Genomic DNA, 18,593 nt, shown 5'->3' on the forward strand with positions numbered 1-18,593 from the left:
AAACACACAGGGTCAAAAGATCCAAGAACACTCTTCGTCATACTGATAAACGAGTTCCTAGATTTGCCAGATGCAGTGAACTGTATCTGGCCATTAAGAATGGGATATACCCCTCTCCTCTGCTTGTTTCATCACATGCCCAGTCAGAAGAGCTAGCTGTGGTGCAATAAGGTCAACAGTTATCTTTTCCTCTGAAGCCTGCGAGAGGAGGCAGCCCTGCCTGCGTGTTCCACTTAAACACGGATTACTCCAGTGAGTCCAGACAACTCCAGACCAAAGATCTCCATGCTATTAGGCCAAGAGAGCCGCTCAGCTCCACATATTGAAAGACTGGTCATTATTTTCATGTGGGCAAGCTGCACACTTCATTTAAATCAAATCGGTTGGGCAACATGCTTAAGTTTGCTCTTTTTCTTTGGAAATGTACTGAGGAACTGAGAGCAGGAGCTATTCTTTAGAGAGAGTAGCCCATACATGTTGTCAAGGCAGAAACCCAAGCCGCTTTCAAAAAACAGATGGATTTTTCTTGCCTTCTGCCATAAGACTGTACAGCGCATCCACCTTGCATCTGGGCAGTGACCTGTTTCTGGACTGAACAGTAAACTGATACATCTGTTCTTTTTCTTTTCCCCTTCACAACCGTTTTTGTGCAATACGTGCCAGGGACCTGGGCAATACATATATATTTATATTGTGCAATATGACTTTTTTGTGTACTGTTCTGTTCTGGTTTGTTCTTTGTGTGTTCTGGACTGTGAGTAACTCCTCTTAGTGCACTTCTCACTGTACTGATTGTATTGTATCGTATGTATTGTATCATTATTATTATTGTATCATTCGTTACAATGTGGCTGTGTTGTCTGTGTTAAGCTGCTGTTGCACTGCAATTTCCCTCACGGGATCAATAAAGTATCTATCTACTGTATCTATGGATGAGATACCTGGATCAATTATTAACTAAATTTGTGCGGATCAAATGGTACACTGCCATTTATCTTATGTTCTTATGTTTTTATCACATAAGAGAAGAATTTTAGCAAGCTTACATTTAGACGCATGTAAATGTGTATAATTTCAAACTGTACGAGACCATGCCTGGCACAGGTGGAGATAGAGTGAACCAGGGCTAAAACAGACCCCATTGACCCTTCTGAATAATGCTCTTATGGTTTTTTTACCACAAAAAGAAGATACTTCTACATCTTGGAAAACCTAACTGCTTACAGCAGCAACTGGGGATTTTAACTTCTTATATTTATTAATGGCAATGAGATAGCATCTTGTTTGCAATGGGACATCTTAATGATTCTAGTGAACGGTCAGTTTAGGCCAGCATCTTAAAATACCACCAGTTCTTACACAACAGTCAGAAATCACAAAGATCAAAAATCACACTGCTGACATCTAAGTTAGTTTCAGAAAACCCACTCTAAAGCTCTGGAACATTCTGAATAAAAAAAATAATCATTTTAAGCAAAGTGCTGTCTTTCTTTAGTTACCTTAAACAGACTGTTCCAGGCAGTGTAATCTATGCTTAGTAGAATTACACATTCAGCCTTCCAGGTTTGTTTTGTCCTTAATAGTACACTTGCATAATTCCCTTTAAGCTTTTGAGACAGTACCTAAGGCTTCATAACGTAGTCCATTAGCATAGTGCAGCTCCACCTAAGATTGCCCTTGCTGTTTAGGGCAATTTTCCTGTCATTAAAAGGTACTTGTTGGGCCTTTCTAAACAAATGATACAGTGGAAAAAACTGTTTCCCTATGGCACTAATCATTTTCACAATCAACAGCAGGGACCCTCACAAGCACGCACTGCTCCCTTACAGAAAACTAAAAAGGAACAATACCAGAAAAAAAACAAATACACCAGCTCGGAAATGTAATTAGGCACTAAAAAGCAAGACAAGCTAATTACACAAAATATTAATATTTAACGGTTCATTGCACCAATGAAGGAAAAGTTGACTAAGACTAATCTCAAGTTAAGCAGGTCTCCACACGTAGAAAAACAGATTATCCGCATTTTGACTCCACGTACTTCCATATTTCATTATCCCGTTCTTTAGATTGCCATTAGGGCCATTAAATATTGCCATTTACCTGGAAAGATACTCTGTTAAAACTAAATTAGAGGGTTGTCAAACATTGCTGAAAATGATCTGCACGAGTCAATTTCCCACGTTTTAGCCACTATGTGCAGCTCCAAAGAGGGCAGAGGGAGAAACCGGACTTTTCAGTCTTGATATAATCCTGACCTTCTCTTCAACCTCAACAATGGCACAAAAAGAAGAGTGAATGGAGTATTCATAGAAATATCCTCAATCACTCTGTCGGGAAGAACACGATCCATGTTTTACTCTGGAATGATACAGGCAATCACTTGAGGGCGGATCGGCTGGAAACACTTGGTCAGGTGGTCAGCAACTCCTGAGGGTTTCCTGGTTACTCCTGCTATGGCATGCAAAGACTAAAGATCTTTTTTTTTTAATACCCACGTATTCATGGCTGCCTTGCCTTACACTAAACTGAGCCAAGCAGTCGCGATTACGGTCGTTTACGTTGTCTTCAGCGGTTAACACCAGCCCAGACATCGAGGCTCGAGTCACTGGCCAGCCTGAACGTCAAGCGTCAAACGGAAATGCAGTTATGGATGCTTCTCGAAGTGGACTGTCCGCTCGGGGGATCCCCGCACCCCCTGAAGGAGCCCACTCACCTTTCAAGGTCACCCAGTACTGCTTCCACTTCCTGCGCGGGGCCAGCTCCAGCTTCCTCTCCTTGGGCAGCGTGACGAGGGGCTTGAAGCAGAGCCAGCCGGCCTTGCGCACCACCCCCTGCTCCTTCTCGAACAGCAGGTCCAGCTGCTCCAGCGAGCCCGCCGAGTCGCTGCTGGTCTCCTCCGTCTCCGTGGAGGGCTCGGGCCGCTCGGAGCCGCCGCCGCCGCCGCCGCCGCCGCGGCCCGCCTCCAGCTCCCTCATGAAGTTCTCGTAGATGTTCTGGCGCAGGGCGGCGCCGGGCAGCGCGCTGGCGGACTCGCTGCGCGCCGGCGGGGCCTGGCCGGAGCCGGGCGACCACAGCAGGCTGGACCCCTGCGAGGGCGAGCTGGTGTCCGCGGTGAGGCCATCGATCCCGCTGTCGCAGCACTCGCTCGCGTCCTTGCTCTTGGGCTCCTGCAAGCCAGGGGGAGGGGGGGGGAGGTGAACAGACACAGGCCGGGTTCAGCATAATGGCACTCCTGCATGTACTGCTCCCGCGAATGGCTAATGAAATCAATCTTTAAAATAAGAGAAGATCACTTTATTGGCCATATACAATTTCGTTTTTCGTTTTGGTCTTTTCGCTTACCCCAGCTTGCTCTCCATGAGAGACACAGACGGGGAGAGAAGCTTGGGGTCAGAGCGCAGGATCAGCCATTTAATACAGCGCCCCTGGAGCAGTTGGGGTTAAGGGCCTTGCGCAGGGACCCAACGGAGTAGGATTCCCCTGCCAGCCATGGGATCCGAATTGACAACCTTCCGGTCACAGGCACAGATCCTTAGCCACAGAGCCACCGTACCAACTAAATAAATCTCTTAATCCTACTCCTTCGGGCATTTTTAATTCAGTCATTTTTAAATCATTAAACATTTTTAAACGGAACGCAGGTCTTTTTTCAAGAAGCACTGCGATTTTATTCATTATCTGAATAACGAATGAAACCCACCCCATTCGTTAGTCATGTGTTTGTGTCGGTTTGTGCTGCTTTCGTTCCCGAGACATAGTGCCTTGTTTTTTAAGGGGTCGTGACGTCACTCAGCCCCCCTACAACGTAGTCGGGAAACTGAACCGGTCTCATTCGTTAGTGCCGGTTTATGCCGTTCCCAAGATATGGAGCCTTATTTTCTGGTGATCACGTGACCGTGCACAACGACCGTGGCCGCCGGTAACCCCGTCTGTTGAGTTCAAGCGCTCGATTACTGGTGCGAGGACAACAGTGTCTGCAATTTTGTTTCTCCGTCTGCCCCGGGTGGTCAACCCCTGGTGTAGAATACAGCGTGAGGGCACGTAATTAAAAGTACCCAGTGTGTTTGTACCTTTAAACTTCCTCGTAGCCAGTCACACGATTACCCGAAAAAACTAAATTGCACACAAACACAGCACTAACGAAAGAGGTGGGCTTCATCGTTTGTGCTGTTTGTAGGGGGGCCAACATTACGGAGCCGACAGAAAACACGGGGGGTGAAAGGGGAAGTCACCGAATGCGACCTTTCACCTTACCGTATCCCCCACCGGTTTCCAACCTCATGCTTCAACTTGAGCATGGGTTTCCTCCGAGCGTTCTGGTTTACTCCCACATCACAAAGACATACTGGAAGGTTAACTGGCTTCTGGGAAAACTGGCCCAGGTGCGAGTCTGTGTCTGTGTGTGCCCTGCGATGAACTGGTGTCCTGCCCAGGGTGTACACTGCCTTGCGCCCGCTGCTTGCTGGGATAGGCTCCCCCACGACCCTCAGTTGGACGAAGCGGAGAAAAAGCCATCAAAGGAAAAAACGTTCTAATGTGGTTTCGATGGCTCCGTCTCCGTGTGTGAAGGGAAATGCTTTGACAAATGCAGTAGCCCTGTGAACATTCCTTGAGCACCTGCCTTTTACTCCTCACAGACTTACCAACAGGAAGTGCACCAGCAAGCAGCCAAGCATCTCGGGCAGCTTTTTACAACTCCACTGCAGTGTGATTGGTCATCCCCTTAAAGATTCGCTCACATTTCACCTCATTAGGAAAATGGGTTCACACTTAATTGTAACACAATTCTTTCTTTTCCAGTAACATTAAAATTATGAATCTAGTAGACTGATGCCATTTTGTGTTTCATGTAGGATACCCATCCCTCTACAAGCCTCCAGCCAGTGGTTTCATTTGCCTGTTACTAAAGCACACATGCTTCAAACCAGATAACACACACAAAACTATCCCACGATCAAAAGGCCCCGGCCCATTCTGGCAAACCTTTTCAAATACACCTCACTGACTCTTGAAAGTTTTAGCAAGCTCTACATTTGATGATTTGTCACCTAAACTTTATCAATATGTACGAACAGACACATTTATAAGAGCATTGTAAAAAGTTTTCAAACTCTTGCAGTTGTCACATTTTGTTGCCCTGGGATTAATATACTTAATATAATCAACCGTAGCAAATACAGCTGTAAATACCAAATTCACACTGAGTCATGACTCTTTGAAATTGATATTTGTTGAATACACAACCGACACCATGCATTCAAAGCAAAAAAACATGATTCCATTAGTATTCAAAACTCTTAGTGGTGGGAAACCTTAATTTAGATGCACAAAATTACCTTAATGAGCCTCACATTAGTGGAGTGGCCTCTGTGCAATAGTAGTGGCTCACATGACTTTAGAATAAAATGTCGCCGTGAGGATGCCGAATTTCAAGCCAAGATTCAGTCACAACAACCTATTTTAATTCTTGCTCAAGTCAGGGATAAAGACATTACAAAGCACAGATCAGGAGAATACTGAACAGTCTGTGAATATTCCTGGGAACAAAGTCTACTTAATCATCAAGTGTAATAAATGCTGCTGTAAATACTTAGTTAACAGGCCTCTTTACTTACATTATGCAATCAACATTTTTTTTTGTCTCTTCAATTTTTGCCAACATTTGCTGCAACATTTCTTAACACCACCTTTAAGGAAATAACAGTTTAAACGCTGATGATAAGTGACTGGGGAGGTTTGAGCAGACTGAAGCTCCTTGGGGAGGAACTTTAAAGTCTAACAAATTAATTTTAAAATGCACCGAGAAGCATTTATATGCATTAAATTCTATTGTATATATTCAAATATTAATTTGATGTTTTTTTTATCTCTCAGTATATAATAAACATAATAAGACAGAACAGATCTCCACTAAATTAAAAACTGCAAATCAACTACATCAGATAAATATCTGATACAACAGATACTGTGCCCTAACGATAAATATTTTGAATCGTCACTAGCACATACCTTGACTACGTCACAAACAGAGCTTTGCAGTGATTTCTAGCACGCTGACTGCTTTCTACGCATTTAGAGGAAGTCCAGCTTCAATAATGACAAATGTACAAATCACCTTGAAGAAAGCTAGAACTTCTTGCCCACGTTAAAACTTACTTCTTTATTTGTGAGACCGCCTATTAAATACAGGTGTGCTGTTAGAATACTTCACTCCTCACCTAAAACCATTTTTTTTTCTTTCCTGAAAACGTGGAGTTCATTATACCGGGATAGCAACACAAACCATTAAAAGCAGATGTCCATACACAGGAATAACAGCAATTCATATATATTCCCCCCCCCCCACATCTTCTTATGTCAAAGATCATTAAGCTGTTATCAATCAGAGCCAGAAGATCTAAATCACAAAATAAACTTTAAAGCCTCGCTTTCATGGGCTTTAAATATAAAGAACGGTCATAAAGGAGAAGAGACACTTCAACCCATCTAGGCCATTTCACCGTAGTTAGATAACCACCTAGAAAGAGACGCATTACCTCTACTTATACAAAAAATAAACCTTTTTCATCTTTGTTTCTTACTTAGCGCACGTTTTAAGAGCACATTTTTACTCTGAGTGCACACGGAGGCCCCATAGCGCGTACAGCAGTAGCAGGCCACCCCGGACCAACGTTTCACAAGTTCCTCCACGCGACCACAAACAACACACTGTCCCCTCTGGCTGCCGAGACCCCTGAAGGGCAAAAGAGAGTGAATACATACATATCCTGACAGACATGGTGAGGAGGTCTTTTCAGCCAGTGTCCCTGCTTACCCTGGCAGATACAGCAGGCTTGCACAAGTCTCTTCGGCGTTTCATTGCGAGACGGTTGGCGTTTTACATCCCGTGTGGAAGCTCTCATTCCTAGCTTGTAGTGACGTCCTGTCTTCGGCAGCGTCACGGATCTAATTTTCAGAGCCCCGAGACGCATCCCGGACAGCTGGTGCTATTTCACTGGCATTTGGCATACGGACGCCGCTTTAATTTTCGGCTACGCGGCGTTCTGCTGCCCCGCGCGCGCTTCCACCCCAGGTGGGCCCGGCCAAAAACCTGTCAGGTTATCGCTTCTCTTTCAGTCTGCCTAACAAGCTGGGGAAATTAAGTTTGTGTTCGCCAAGGAGGAACGAAATTCCCTGGGGCGTGAATGCTGTCAGTAATGTCCACTCGTGGGGCTGGGAGGTGGAACAGCGTCTTTAAAAAAAGCACGGTGCGGTTCTCACAACAGGAAAAAGTCGCCGCCACATGCAGCTGCTTGTGCACAGTGCCTGCTCTGAATATCAGCACTATTTAAAAAACCGTTCGAAAATACAGATCAAGAATTCAATGCCAATGCGAAGTGCTGGAGGATTGGAAACGGCGCCTTTTCCTTGGAACACCCATGACTAGAGAATGGTTTGCACAGCAACCCACCAGCATGAACGCTCTCCCCTGCAAGTATTAATACACAGCATGCAAACACAGCTCCCCCCTACACCCTCCCGCTGAACACACACTTTTATATTTTTCAGCAGGTGTTCTGAACAGAGAAATTGTGCTGTACAGAAGGCTGTGGTTAAAAAATAAAAAAATACCATCAACACCATCGGAAGCATCAGACACCTCATTTGTCCGGTTCTCAGACACTCATGCACACGCGTGAGAAGCTGGGAGCAATCAAAGCAGCTCTGTTATGCGTGCAGGAAAACCAGGCAAGGAAAAGAAAGAAAATGGGGAAAATTCAATAGCAGAGCTCCTTTTTCCACAATTAAAAAAAAATGTTAACTATTACAGATATTTACCGTCTATCGAGTTCCCTTTTGAAACAAACTATCTCGAGCATCCAGAAAATCCCGGTATGAGAAAAGCAGTCGGTTTTCGATAACAGACGTCCCCCCCCCCCGATAACAGAACATTTTTTGCATGCATTTGCATCTACATCTCTCAGGCGCTGGCTCCCCCAGAGAGCAAGCGCATTAGCGATTTCCCATTTGATTGCGGCTGCAAAACCAAGATGACCCGTGGCAATCTGACGGGCCGCGATACAGTATCCGTCGTATCGGAAACCGTTTGGGGAAAAGGGGCCAGGAGAATCTTCGTCTGGAGAGAAATAATTATAATGGAGAATTTACCGGCATCTTTACCCCGCCTTCCACCGAAACGTGATGCCCCGTCCCTGCGGCGAGAGTGTTTTAAATCGGGCGGCGAGCCGTTCTGAAGCACGGAAATAGAGTCTCACCTGCAGTTTTCTCTTCTTGCGGCTCAGGCTCCCGGTCCAGTCACTGATGCGCCTCATGCGGCTCTTCAGGGTGCCTTTCTTGGCGCTGCCCTCCACGATGGGCTTCGACCTGCGGCAGGGCAGGGTGTAGGAGGCGTACTGCTTGGAGCCCGGGCACTCCCCCTGGGCCGCCACGTCGAGGGTGGACACGAAGGACGCGCGGTGGCCGCCGCCGCACGGCACGCCCAGGTACCGGCTCGACAGCTCCTTCGCGGCGGGGAAGGTGGCGGCCAGGCCGGCGTCCCTGTACAGGTCCTGGAGGGAAACGGGAGACGCGCGCCGGCCGAGCAGCCGCTGGTCGCCGGGCGGCACCGCCTCACCGGCGCCGGCGTCCGCGGTCCTGGCGGAGGAGGACGCGTTGTCCGCGTCGCTGAGCTCCGCGCCGTTGCCCCACGGAGAGTCGTACCAGGAGCACTCCGAGCTCAGGGAGCTTCCTTTGCTGGCTCTCAGGCCCGCGTCGGCCGGCGCGAGGCTCGGCTCTGCCTCGGAGACGGCCAGGGAGTGCCGCCTGAGGATCCCTGGGTTGTCGGCGGGGACCTGCGGCGCCGGGGAGTATTTTAGCAACTGCACGGGCCCGCCGGAGTCGTCCACGGCCAGCTTGTTGTTGTTGGTGGTGTTGGTGAACTCCACCCGCGTGGCGCCGTCGAACCTGCCGAGCGTTTTGATGAGCACCTTGGGGCTGCTCTGGTCTCCATCCAGGTCTGCCAGGGAAACCTGCTCGGGGGTCCCGTGTCCGTTCGCGACGTGGCCATTGCGCTCCCCGGCGGCTACGTAGCGATTTCCCGTCCGCTCGCCGCCGGCATAGGGAAAACCGTTCTCGGGCACGAGCAGGAAGTTGCCGGCTTGGCCGCCCCTGGCGGGCGGGCTCGTCCCGTGCTTGCTGCCGGCGCCGGTCCTCCCTCCCTTGGTCACATAGTCGTAATGGCGGGGGACGTACGGCTGGCCGCCCTTGTGCTGGGACAGGCAGCCCCGGGCCAGGGCCCGCGACTTGTACCCCGGCCCTCCCGCGCCCCCACCGCGGCCCCAGCCGTGAGGGGAGCGGGAGTGCTCGTCCTTCGCGTGGACGGCGCGGAACCGCAGGGAGCAGGCCTTCTGCTTGCCGGGGAGGATGAAGCCGCCGCCGCCGCCGCCGCCGCCGCCGCTCTTGGGCCCCTGAAGGCTGTAGTGGCTGTCGGAGTTCCCCATTCTGATCTGCAACGGGAAGACGACACCGCGCGTCACCGCGGGAGGTGGCCATGTTAAAAAAAAATTAAAACTTACACTCTGGACGCTCCACTCAAAGCGCTTTACAGGTCATGGGGATCCTCTCCACCACCACCAGTGTGCAGCCCCCACCTGGATGATGCGACAGCAGCCATAGTGCACCAGTATGCTCACCGCACACCAGCTCTCAGTGGGGAGGAGAGCAGAGGGATGGAGCCAGTTCAGAGAGGAGGCTATGACTGGCAAAGGCCAATCAAAAGACCTGGGAAATTTGGCCAGGATGCCAGGGTAACACCCCCGACTCTTTTCAAATACTTGATGTTAGCACCGTTGTTGACCCGGCTCATCCAGGACGCCGCCCGTTTCAAAACTCGCCCTCGGGGAGACCGGTCAACTCCCAAACCTACCGGCACCGAAACAGCTTCGTTTGATCGTTTCTATGGTTTTGCACCAAGACACCTGATCAGAATCCTTGTATGCGTGACGTACTCCGCAAATAAGGTGGTTGCGATTCCGATTCTGAGCGTCTCAAGAAGGAAAGCATAAACGTGAAGAATCGAAAGTCTAAGGTCTGGGAGAGGCTCATTTGCCCGTACTGTTTGCCTGTTTTCTGGAGTCACATACTGTACAACATGCAGAAACCTGTAAAATACTGGCTTGAAATTCCTGTTTGAAAATGTTATGCAGTATCAGCTAATTTAAAATAAATGCAGGTTAAAGTCTGGTATATACTTTAGGTCATTACATTTATTAATACAAATGTATTTATATAAAAGGATCAGCTTAGGTAAAAGTGTCTCTCGGCTACTTCCATTTTTGTATCCGTGAATAATGCTTAACTATTATTAAATATAACAAACAAATTCAACATTTTGTTAGATGATATATTTAGTTATCTTGTCTAGACTTTTCATTGAAGCATCCATACACGTTCATAAACAAGCCTGAACCTCCATGGAAAGACATCTTTGGGTAGTTCAGTAAAATGTACAATATCATAATAAAAGACAAGGAGTCGTGACCAGCTGTTTTATGTGCTTAACGGATGTTATGTGTGACAGGAGCATGGAATGAGTTCCAGAGAGACTAAAAGGCCTTTAATTAGCCAGAGATGTGCATGACCATCAAAGAAAAAAAAATTCTCATTTCCAACAAAACAGAGGAACAGCCCAGAATGACACCCGGATCAGTAGCGCAAACTCTTAAAATAAAACGTGGATCAGAGACTTTTTTTAAGCATTTTTTTCTAAAAATGAACTGGGGCTGCAATACAACAAAACTGATAAAACATGAATGGAAACTGAATTCCTTACCAACGGTTGTCTCTGCTATCAGTAGAAATCCCACCAAACTGCATGGTCTGTACAACTACAGCAGTTCAGCCTCCTTAAGGTCATCTGAAAGCAGAAAGAAGAGGGTACGGTATGTGTAAAAAACATACATGACCAATGCTGCTTTCTACCGTACATCCAGGCTACAAACGGTCGCACACAAGGAAATCTTCTGATACGTCACAATGACAATAGTGATTCTTTGCATGTTGACCTTCAATCTAACAACCATAGTTAATGGATTAGGAAGCAGAGATTAAATTACAATTCTTAAATCTCTCCACTAGTAAGCAGTTTCTTTGTATGCTGGTGTTAAGTTCCTTTGGTGGGGATAAAAAGGGCTACATGGGATGTTTATATCTTATTTATCACTAACATCACATACAAGGGCCCTGCATTCCCAGGACTAACAGCATATCTACAGTGTACCTAAAAACCGTTGTCCAGCTCCTTATTGTGAGACTCCCTCCTAAATGACATTAGAGAGCCGTTATCTGTAATTCGTTTAAATCCTCACTCAAGATCCATAATCGATCTTGCTGGATCTTTCACTTTTGTGCAGTGTTCTTTGGCCACCCTCCTTTTTAAAAGGGGTACATTACTAGTCTATATCACATTCTAATTCAAGAAAATTCCTTTTTTTTAAAAAAAAAGGTACACGCAAGCTACATTTTTTCGTGCTCTGTAGCACTCAGTGACGTTTGATCTGAAGGGCCGGGAAAGTTTTTAAAAGCAGCTTCAGTTGGCCAGTATTTGTTTTTGAACTGTGGAATTCCATGTAATTTTCATTTTTCTGTCAGCTGCCAAGTTGCGCCACCAATGAACGCCAAATAAAGCATCAGTTACAGCACTGCACTGCTGTAATACTCTCCTCCACGGACTACGTAACCACCCCAAAAACTCTTTCCTGTACACATTTCGTCTGCCTTTATATGGAATTAACTTTGCTCATGGTGAATACACCTACACCCCATTTCCATACAATTAAAGCTGATATCCCCCTGTAAGAGCATTCGAGATACAATGCAAAAATTAAACTACAAAGGACTAATTGTGGGTGTTCAGAAAAATACAGGAAGTAGCCAAGAACAAGAACAGTAGCTACGTCTTGGCTTCTTTGACAAGAATAACAGCAGTGTTTTCTTAAACTGGGCCTGAAACCGACCACTGCCTGTTTCCACACCAGACGCAGAAAAGACACGGAGGCCCACTGAGTCGAGGGAGCGCACATTCACAGCAGGCCTCATCTCTTCTACACGAGCCCGACCCAGTCAGGCTGGAGACACAGCTGGGAGACCTCTGGCCAGTCGGTTGTTTGCTCACTGTTCCTTATTGCGAGACTACTGTACCTCCCAAATCGCATCAGAGGGCCGTTATCAGTAATTCTGTTAAAACCCCACTCAAGACCCGTTATGGGGATGGATCTTTCTCTCCTGTAAAGTGTCCTTTGGAAACCCTCCTTTTAGGTGTTTACGATTAACCAGAGAAGGTGAACATAACAGAGACTAGACTCCGTCACTGGACTAGTCCACAGAATATCCCAAGGACACACACAGTATATGATGTTTTTGGTTTCATGTTAAACATGTTAAACGGAAGCAGGATCCACAAGCACTGACACAAACATGCATTGAGCAGCTAGCCTAAATCTTAAGTGCAGCTGAATTTCATTAAGGAAGCTGCTTCCCAAAGCCATCAAGGTGAAGGGTATAGAAGTCATATCTCTGACACTGCACAGGGCTCCTGAGGCTCACATGGCCCTGCAGGTTGGCGACGCAGGGAATTTGAAAGGCCACAGCCAGCCATATCGACCCTTAGCTTACTCGTAAAGTGGCACAGAGACTCTAAAAAACACCTCTGCTTCATTCAGCTGTGGGAAGCAACTCCACTGGAGAAGCCTAATCTGTTCATGCTGACATTTGGCTTTGCAATAAAAGTGAAGTGACTGTTTAAACAAAATACACTCTAAAAAGCCTGAAAGTGGACATCTTTCAAAAAAGCACCATAAAAATAGATGTACAGCATATAACACAAACAGAAGGTGAAATTGCACAGAAATGACCAAATATGCCAGTCATTGTTTTCAACAGAAAGGACAGTGGAATGAATATACAAAAACTATCATCCCTTAAGCCAAGGGTTTTCAAACTTAATTCCTTGAAGGCCTGGTGTCAATTAAGTTATTTTATACTATGCTCTTATACACTGTATATACGCATACGAAGAATTTTCCTTAAGATCCTTAACATTTTACAACTATTGGTTCAATTTAAAGCAAAGAGTACTAAAACTGAACAATGCACTAGTAAGGCCTAAATTAGAATAATTTGTAATTGTGTACAATTTTAAATCACTTTACAGAAAAAAAAATCACTGCTCTATAACCAATACAGACGGGAGCACTAGATTCATTCCTGGGCTATAAAGGACCATCCAACACTGACAGGCTAAAATGCCTTAACACATTTTAGTCTGGAACCGAGAAGACTGTGAGGGGACCCGATTCAAGTAATCAAATTCCCTGACGGCACAGACATGACCCTCCCCATTTCAGCAAAACCAGCGGACACAAGTGGAAACTTCATGCCAGTTCATTTCAGCCGAGAACAGGAGGTACTTCTTTACACTAAGGGTTGTGGGAGTGTGGAACAAGCGACCCAGCCATCTTGTTGAAGGCGATACCCTGGCTTCTTTCAAGAAACAACTGGATGAGATCCTCAGATCAATTCGCTGCTCACTACCAAACTGTTTAAATACACTGGATGTCCTCCTTGCATTTGTAAGGGTTCTTATGTACAAAACATCAAACCCTACAAAAATACAAAATTGATGTATTGATTGATACAAAAGATCAAACCTATGAAACACATCACAGCTTGGTTAGAAGTATTAAACAGAAAACGTCAGCCTTCCAGGAGTTTGAGGCTCCTGCCTCAGCTTTATGATCAGCATAATAAGCTATTTAAAAGGGGAAACATCGGGGAGAAGTCTCAAAGGGTTCCGATATATTAGCAGCCTCTGGGAAAAGCCAAAAGTCACCAGGCAAGTACTGTGTGGATGACAACTTTTCAGCCACTTTTTGTCTGTGCGTCGCCTCCACCTTGCGCTGTGACATGCGCTAATAAAAGCATATTGTGCGCGTTGCATCACACTTTTGTTGAGCCTTCGTATGGGCCATCTGCCGTTTCTTAAAAGCCGCCCGTAACCGCTGCCCTGCATTCTTGAGAGCTGCTACAAGGCTGGAAGTGGGTCTTGCTGCAATCAACCCCTTTGTTTAGTCTCCCTCTTGCCCAGAACACTTCGACTGCCGGAGCCTCTTGCTCTAGTACAAGGACATGGTTTTCGGAAATATAAATATACAAGGCAATTAAAAATTCCTCCTTTTGTTTTTTTTATTTTTTTTGGTGGGGGGGTGCGATGCCCTCGATTAAGTGAGAGAAAAACGAATGCAGTCATGTAGCAATTAAGTATTTAAAGACTCCTATGATGCACAGCCTGTAGCCTATAAACCCAAGACTGCTGTAAAGAAAAGCATGCTTACCCGTGATTGTTAACTCAAGGCAGCACTCCTCTTTAATAAATAATAATAATAATAATAATAATAATAATAATAATAATAATAATAAAAATAATTGCTTACACTTATAAAGTGCTTTTCTGGACTCTCCATTCAAAGCACTTTACAGGTTATGGGGACTGCCCTCCACCAGCACCAATGTGCAGCATCCACCTTTACAAAGTGATGCCCAGCTGTATCGTGAAACAAGCCTGAAAGGCCAAATTTATTTATTTATTTTTTTAAACAGAGCACCTAAAATTGCTCGCTTTCCAATGGCAACAGCCAGTACTGCTCTACACCATGGTATTGTTGACACAGTAGGTCAAAGCTTGCGGCAAGTATAAAGTCTATAAAGCTCATTGCAATTCAAAAGTGCTTTTTAAGCCAAAAGTGCTTTTTAATTTCGTATAACAATCACTTCTCAGCAGCAATGGCCTTCATCAAGGAATTACCACTTACATCCTCGACACGTTAGAAAATATCACAGAGCCGGGCAGCTTAGCTAAAACATGCGGATTGGTTTGCTGCCATCCCATCCTCTGCCTCCCTGTTAAAACATTATAAACCACGAACAGTGGAAAAAACTTTTTTTAAATTTGACCCATCCTGGTGAGGGCTGACTATTCTATTTATTGCCATGCACTTCTTGACCTCATCCTCAACATGAGACTAAATTAAACACCGCATGGACAGCCAGCAGGGACAACGCTGAGCAGAAAAAAGAAACGACAAAGTTTCAGACACAAGAGGAATAAACGTATATATCCCAATTCAAAATTACAGGGATAACGTGTATTCATTCAGGAACCAACTAGCAGGAATATTATCTACACAGCACAACAGCATTCTGAACTAAAATTGTTTATTTTATTTAAGACAAGTGTCTTAAAGTCATAGTTTTCATTTTGTTCTCCGTTCTTGGCCGCCTTCCTAAAAGTGATTCACATTATGCTTGCCATCGCAACACAGCTCAGTAAAACAGAACACAAAACACTTCAGACTAAAAGGCAAAATAAAAATCCCCAAACAGAGTTCAAATCTTGTCCTTCCACCAAGTAGGACAGGGGCAGAGTGGGAACAGGAAAGCACAAGGAAAAGAAAAACAGACTCTGCGCTGGGGAGCCTAAATCGCATTCAGTTAGCAACATAACTCCAAACTGCTGCTAATAACAAATCGTTCTTCATATGCTCAAAGAGGGTTAAAAAGCAAAAGCAAACAAGCCTCGTTAAACAGGACAAGCTGCACTCCTTTGACAAAACAGGTCCATCACAATGAGTCCACTACAGAACTTGTATTCCGTAGAACACGCACACAAAACATTCGTTTTCTCTCCGGCTATGCTAAAATAACATGGTGTGGCAAATAACACAGGAGCCAAACAAAGGAAACGGCTCATTTCCCTGGAGGTTTCCGAGATCCAGAGACTGCTACTCCACACCTGTGCAAGGGATAAAAAGCAGCTCTGTGAAGTTCCCCCCTCCCCTCTTAATCCCACGTAAGAAAACTAAAAACAAAAGCAAAGCAAAAACAATCCTTACCTCTGTTCAGGGCTTTAATCTATCAGCCGTTTGAGCACAAACGCACGAGAAGAACTTAGTGCTCTCTGATGTCACGCTGGATATTTTAAGTCTCTCTAACACAAATGCACAGAGACTCCCTTCACAAGCCCAGAAGGTCGCTGCCTAGCAATCTTCAAAAGCAAAACCATTAAGAGGAAAGAGAGAGAGAGAGAAAAGCCTGCATTCTGGTAGGGGTGTATTTTTATGTGCTAGCTACACCCTCTGAGTGTAGACTTTTTTTTCCACTGGTGGAACAGGGTGATGCAGGCTTAACCAAAGTGGTTTTCCATGGTCCGCCTGAAATGATTAGCCCAGACAGCCTGCCATAATGCCTCCGAGTCACCAGGGAACACACTATGACTAGGCTCTTGTTTGACCCTGCATGCCACAATTACCACGAGAGAACTCAGGAGGAAGGGGACCACTGCCCTGATTGAATGAGAGAAAGTGGGGGGGGGGATTTACTAACAAGAGGGCTGCTGCTGTGTTCACCGTTTCCAACTAATTAAGGTGAGAGGACAGACAAAAAGTGAAAGTCACGTGCATTCTGCCAGACTTACGACTGCTAAAAGGACCAAATGTTATGTAGGCCAGGTTTGCCTCGTGTCCTTGTTCGAAGCCTGAAGAACACACGCTTCGCTCTAAATTGCATACATGAGGAGGCGTGGAAGTCAAATTGAACTTTAGTCAGCAGTGTGGAGCAGCGGCTAGGGCTGTGGACGTGTCGCTGGAAGGTTGTGGGTTCGAATCCTGGGTGGGGGACTGGTTCTGTACACTTGAGTAAGGTACTGAATTCAAACCACCCCAGTCAAGGACCCAGCATTAGAAATGGGTACAAAAGCGTGATGTCAGCTAACCCAATAAATGCTTCATTTGGTGAACTGATTGGGGGACCGCCAGACCCCAGCTGAGGATGCGTTTCCTTTGTATCCATGACAAATAGTATAACAAAATGGATTTTGTAAAGTTGTTATTTCTCTATCTTATTACAAGGTACTTCAGTAAAGGGAACCCCAAGTCCACACTCGATATAGCTTAATGCCAAACAATGTTGCTAATTCACAGCTGAAGACAGACCAGACTGTTTTGACAGTTCGTAGGCCTCCTTTCAAGTTCATAGGGGGAGTTAAACAAAAGCCTGGAAGACCAGACACAACAATGAGACTTTCTTCTTTAAAGGATTTTCTAAGCTACACTAATTCGGACAGGACAAATTAGTTTCAGTACAGAACAAAAAACAAAAAAAAATGTATGAGTTCACTTATTAAAAGGCCAAATGAGCTCCGATTCCACTAACACTGATTCCATTAAAATGAATGATGAGGACTTGCAAAATCCTAAAAAACAAGAGTAAGAATACTGCAATTATCAAACATTAATGCCGGGCCCCTTTGGCAAATCAAAGCGACTATCTTTATCCCTGTATTTTTATATGAATGCTACTTCATAATTCCACCCAGCTCGATTATCTTCACCTAAAAACAATCGTTTTATACCTTACTGTATCACAGCTCCTGCCAATTCCTAAACTGACACCTGATGGAAACGGATGCCTTTTCTCAAAAAGCTCAAAAACATTTTGCCCCATACCTGACAAAGACAACACTTCAGCCAGCAACTGCGCAGTACCGACAACAACACCCCAACAGAGGGCGCTCTCACTTCTCGAATTAAAAAGAATGACGTTTCGGCACGTTTCACAAAATTTCTCCAACAGGACAACAAAGGAAGCCCCTCTCCACTCCCCCCTTTTTAACAAAAGGAGCACGACATACACACTCCACTGGCTATCAAGCTTCAAGCACTCCAAATCCATAACAGACGGGTCTCCCTGGCATTCCGGTTATGGTGATGAGATAGCTATGCAGGGTAGCCCATGGCGAAAAACACTGGCCGATTTAAACACTTTCACACTTTAGCCTTCCCCCACCCCATAAACACAGAATCCACCATCTGAAAAAAATCTCCAAAAGACCCAGCCTCGGGACGGTAAAAAAAGAAATCATGTTTATTTTCAAATTCGGGTTGATTTTTTTTTTTGAGGAATTGCAACATACTGCATTCACCGAAGGCCAGTACAAGTAAATCATGTTTATTTTACACTTGGAAGTACACAATTTAAGTAATCTGGATGTGATCCTTAAACTGACCCTTGAAATGAAACCGAGGATGTTTACTCTATATTCTAGGCCAGAACGGCCCAAATTTCATGTTCTAAAACAAAACTAACATAAACCAAACTAAAGTGTCGAATATCAGTCCATAATAAAGAACAGTGATTGGGCTCTTGCAACAGCGGTTACCCAAGCTGAACACACAATGAAAAACTCCTCCTTTTCATTTAAGAAAAGGCAAAAGTAGCGAGATGGAATTTTGGATGAAGACTAACTTAACACTTTGACAGGCACTGATAAACCGATCATCATGACAGGAACTATATTGTGGTCTTTGTTGACCTCTTATAATCATACAACACACTAAACCTAAACTTCCCTGTAAAAGCAAGCAACTCACATTAACTGCATTTGAAATGTGTAAAACCCACCAGCCTGATCTATATGCCTTTATATAACATGAACAGATTACTATAACCGTCTGAAATCTGATTCACGGGCCACATTTCACACTTTGCTTGAATTAGGG

General features: G+C 45.3%; 1 protein-coding gene across 6 annotated transcripts in view; it reads right to left on the bottom strand.

The window, feature by feature from the left end:
* tiam2b (TIAM Rac1 associated GEF 2b) overlaps positions 1-18,593 on the bottom strand; it is a 120,507-nt gene that overhangs the window by 54,868 nt on the left and 47,046 nt on the right. For 5 of the 6 annotated variants that reach the window (XM_088626599.1, XM_088626603.1, XM_088626598.1 and 2 more), the window contains exons 2-4: positions 10,814-10,897; positions 8,259-9,488; positions 2,717-3,170 (exon numbers count right to left, since the gene is read on the bottom strand). In XM_088626599.1, the coding sequence (XP_088482725.1) occupies positions 2,717-3,170; positions 8,259-9,482 (1,678 nt within the window). In that variant the 5' untranslated portion in view covers positions 9,483-9,488; positions 10,814-10,897. Of the gene's footprint in view, positions 1-2,716; positions 3,171-8,258; positions 9,489-10,813; positions 10,898-15,929; positions 16,078-18,593 lie in introns of those variants that run through there. The other variant, XM_088626601.1, reaches the window with a different exon arrangement.

This window comes from Lepisosteus platostomus, chromosome 3, assembly GCF_059453375.1.
Source record: "Lepisosteus platostomus isolate fLepPlt1 chromosome 3, fLepPlt1.hap1, whole genome shotgun sequence".
In the NCBI taxonomy this organism is placed as follows: Eukaryota; Metazoa; Chordata; class Actinopteri; order Semionotiformes; family Lepisosteidae; genus Lepisosteus; species Lepisosteus platostomus.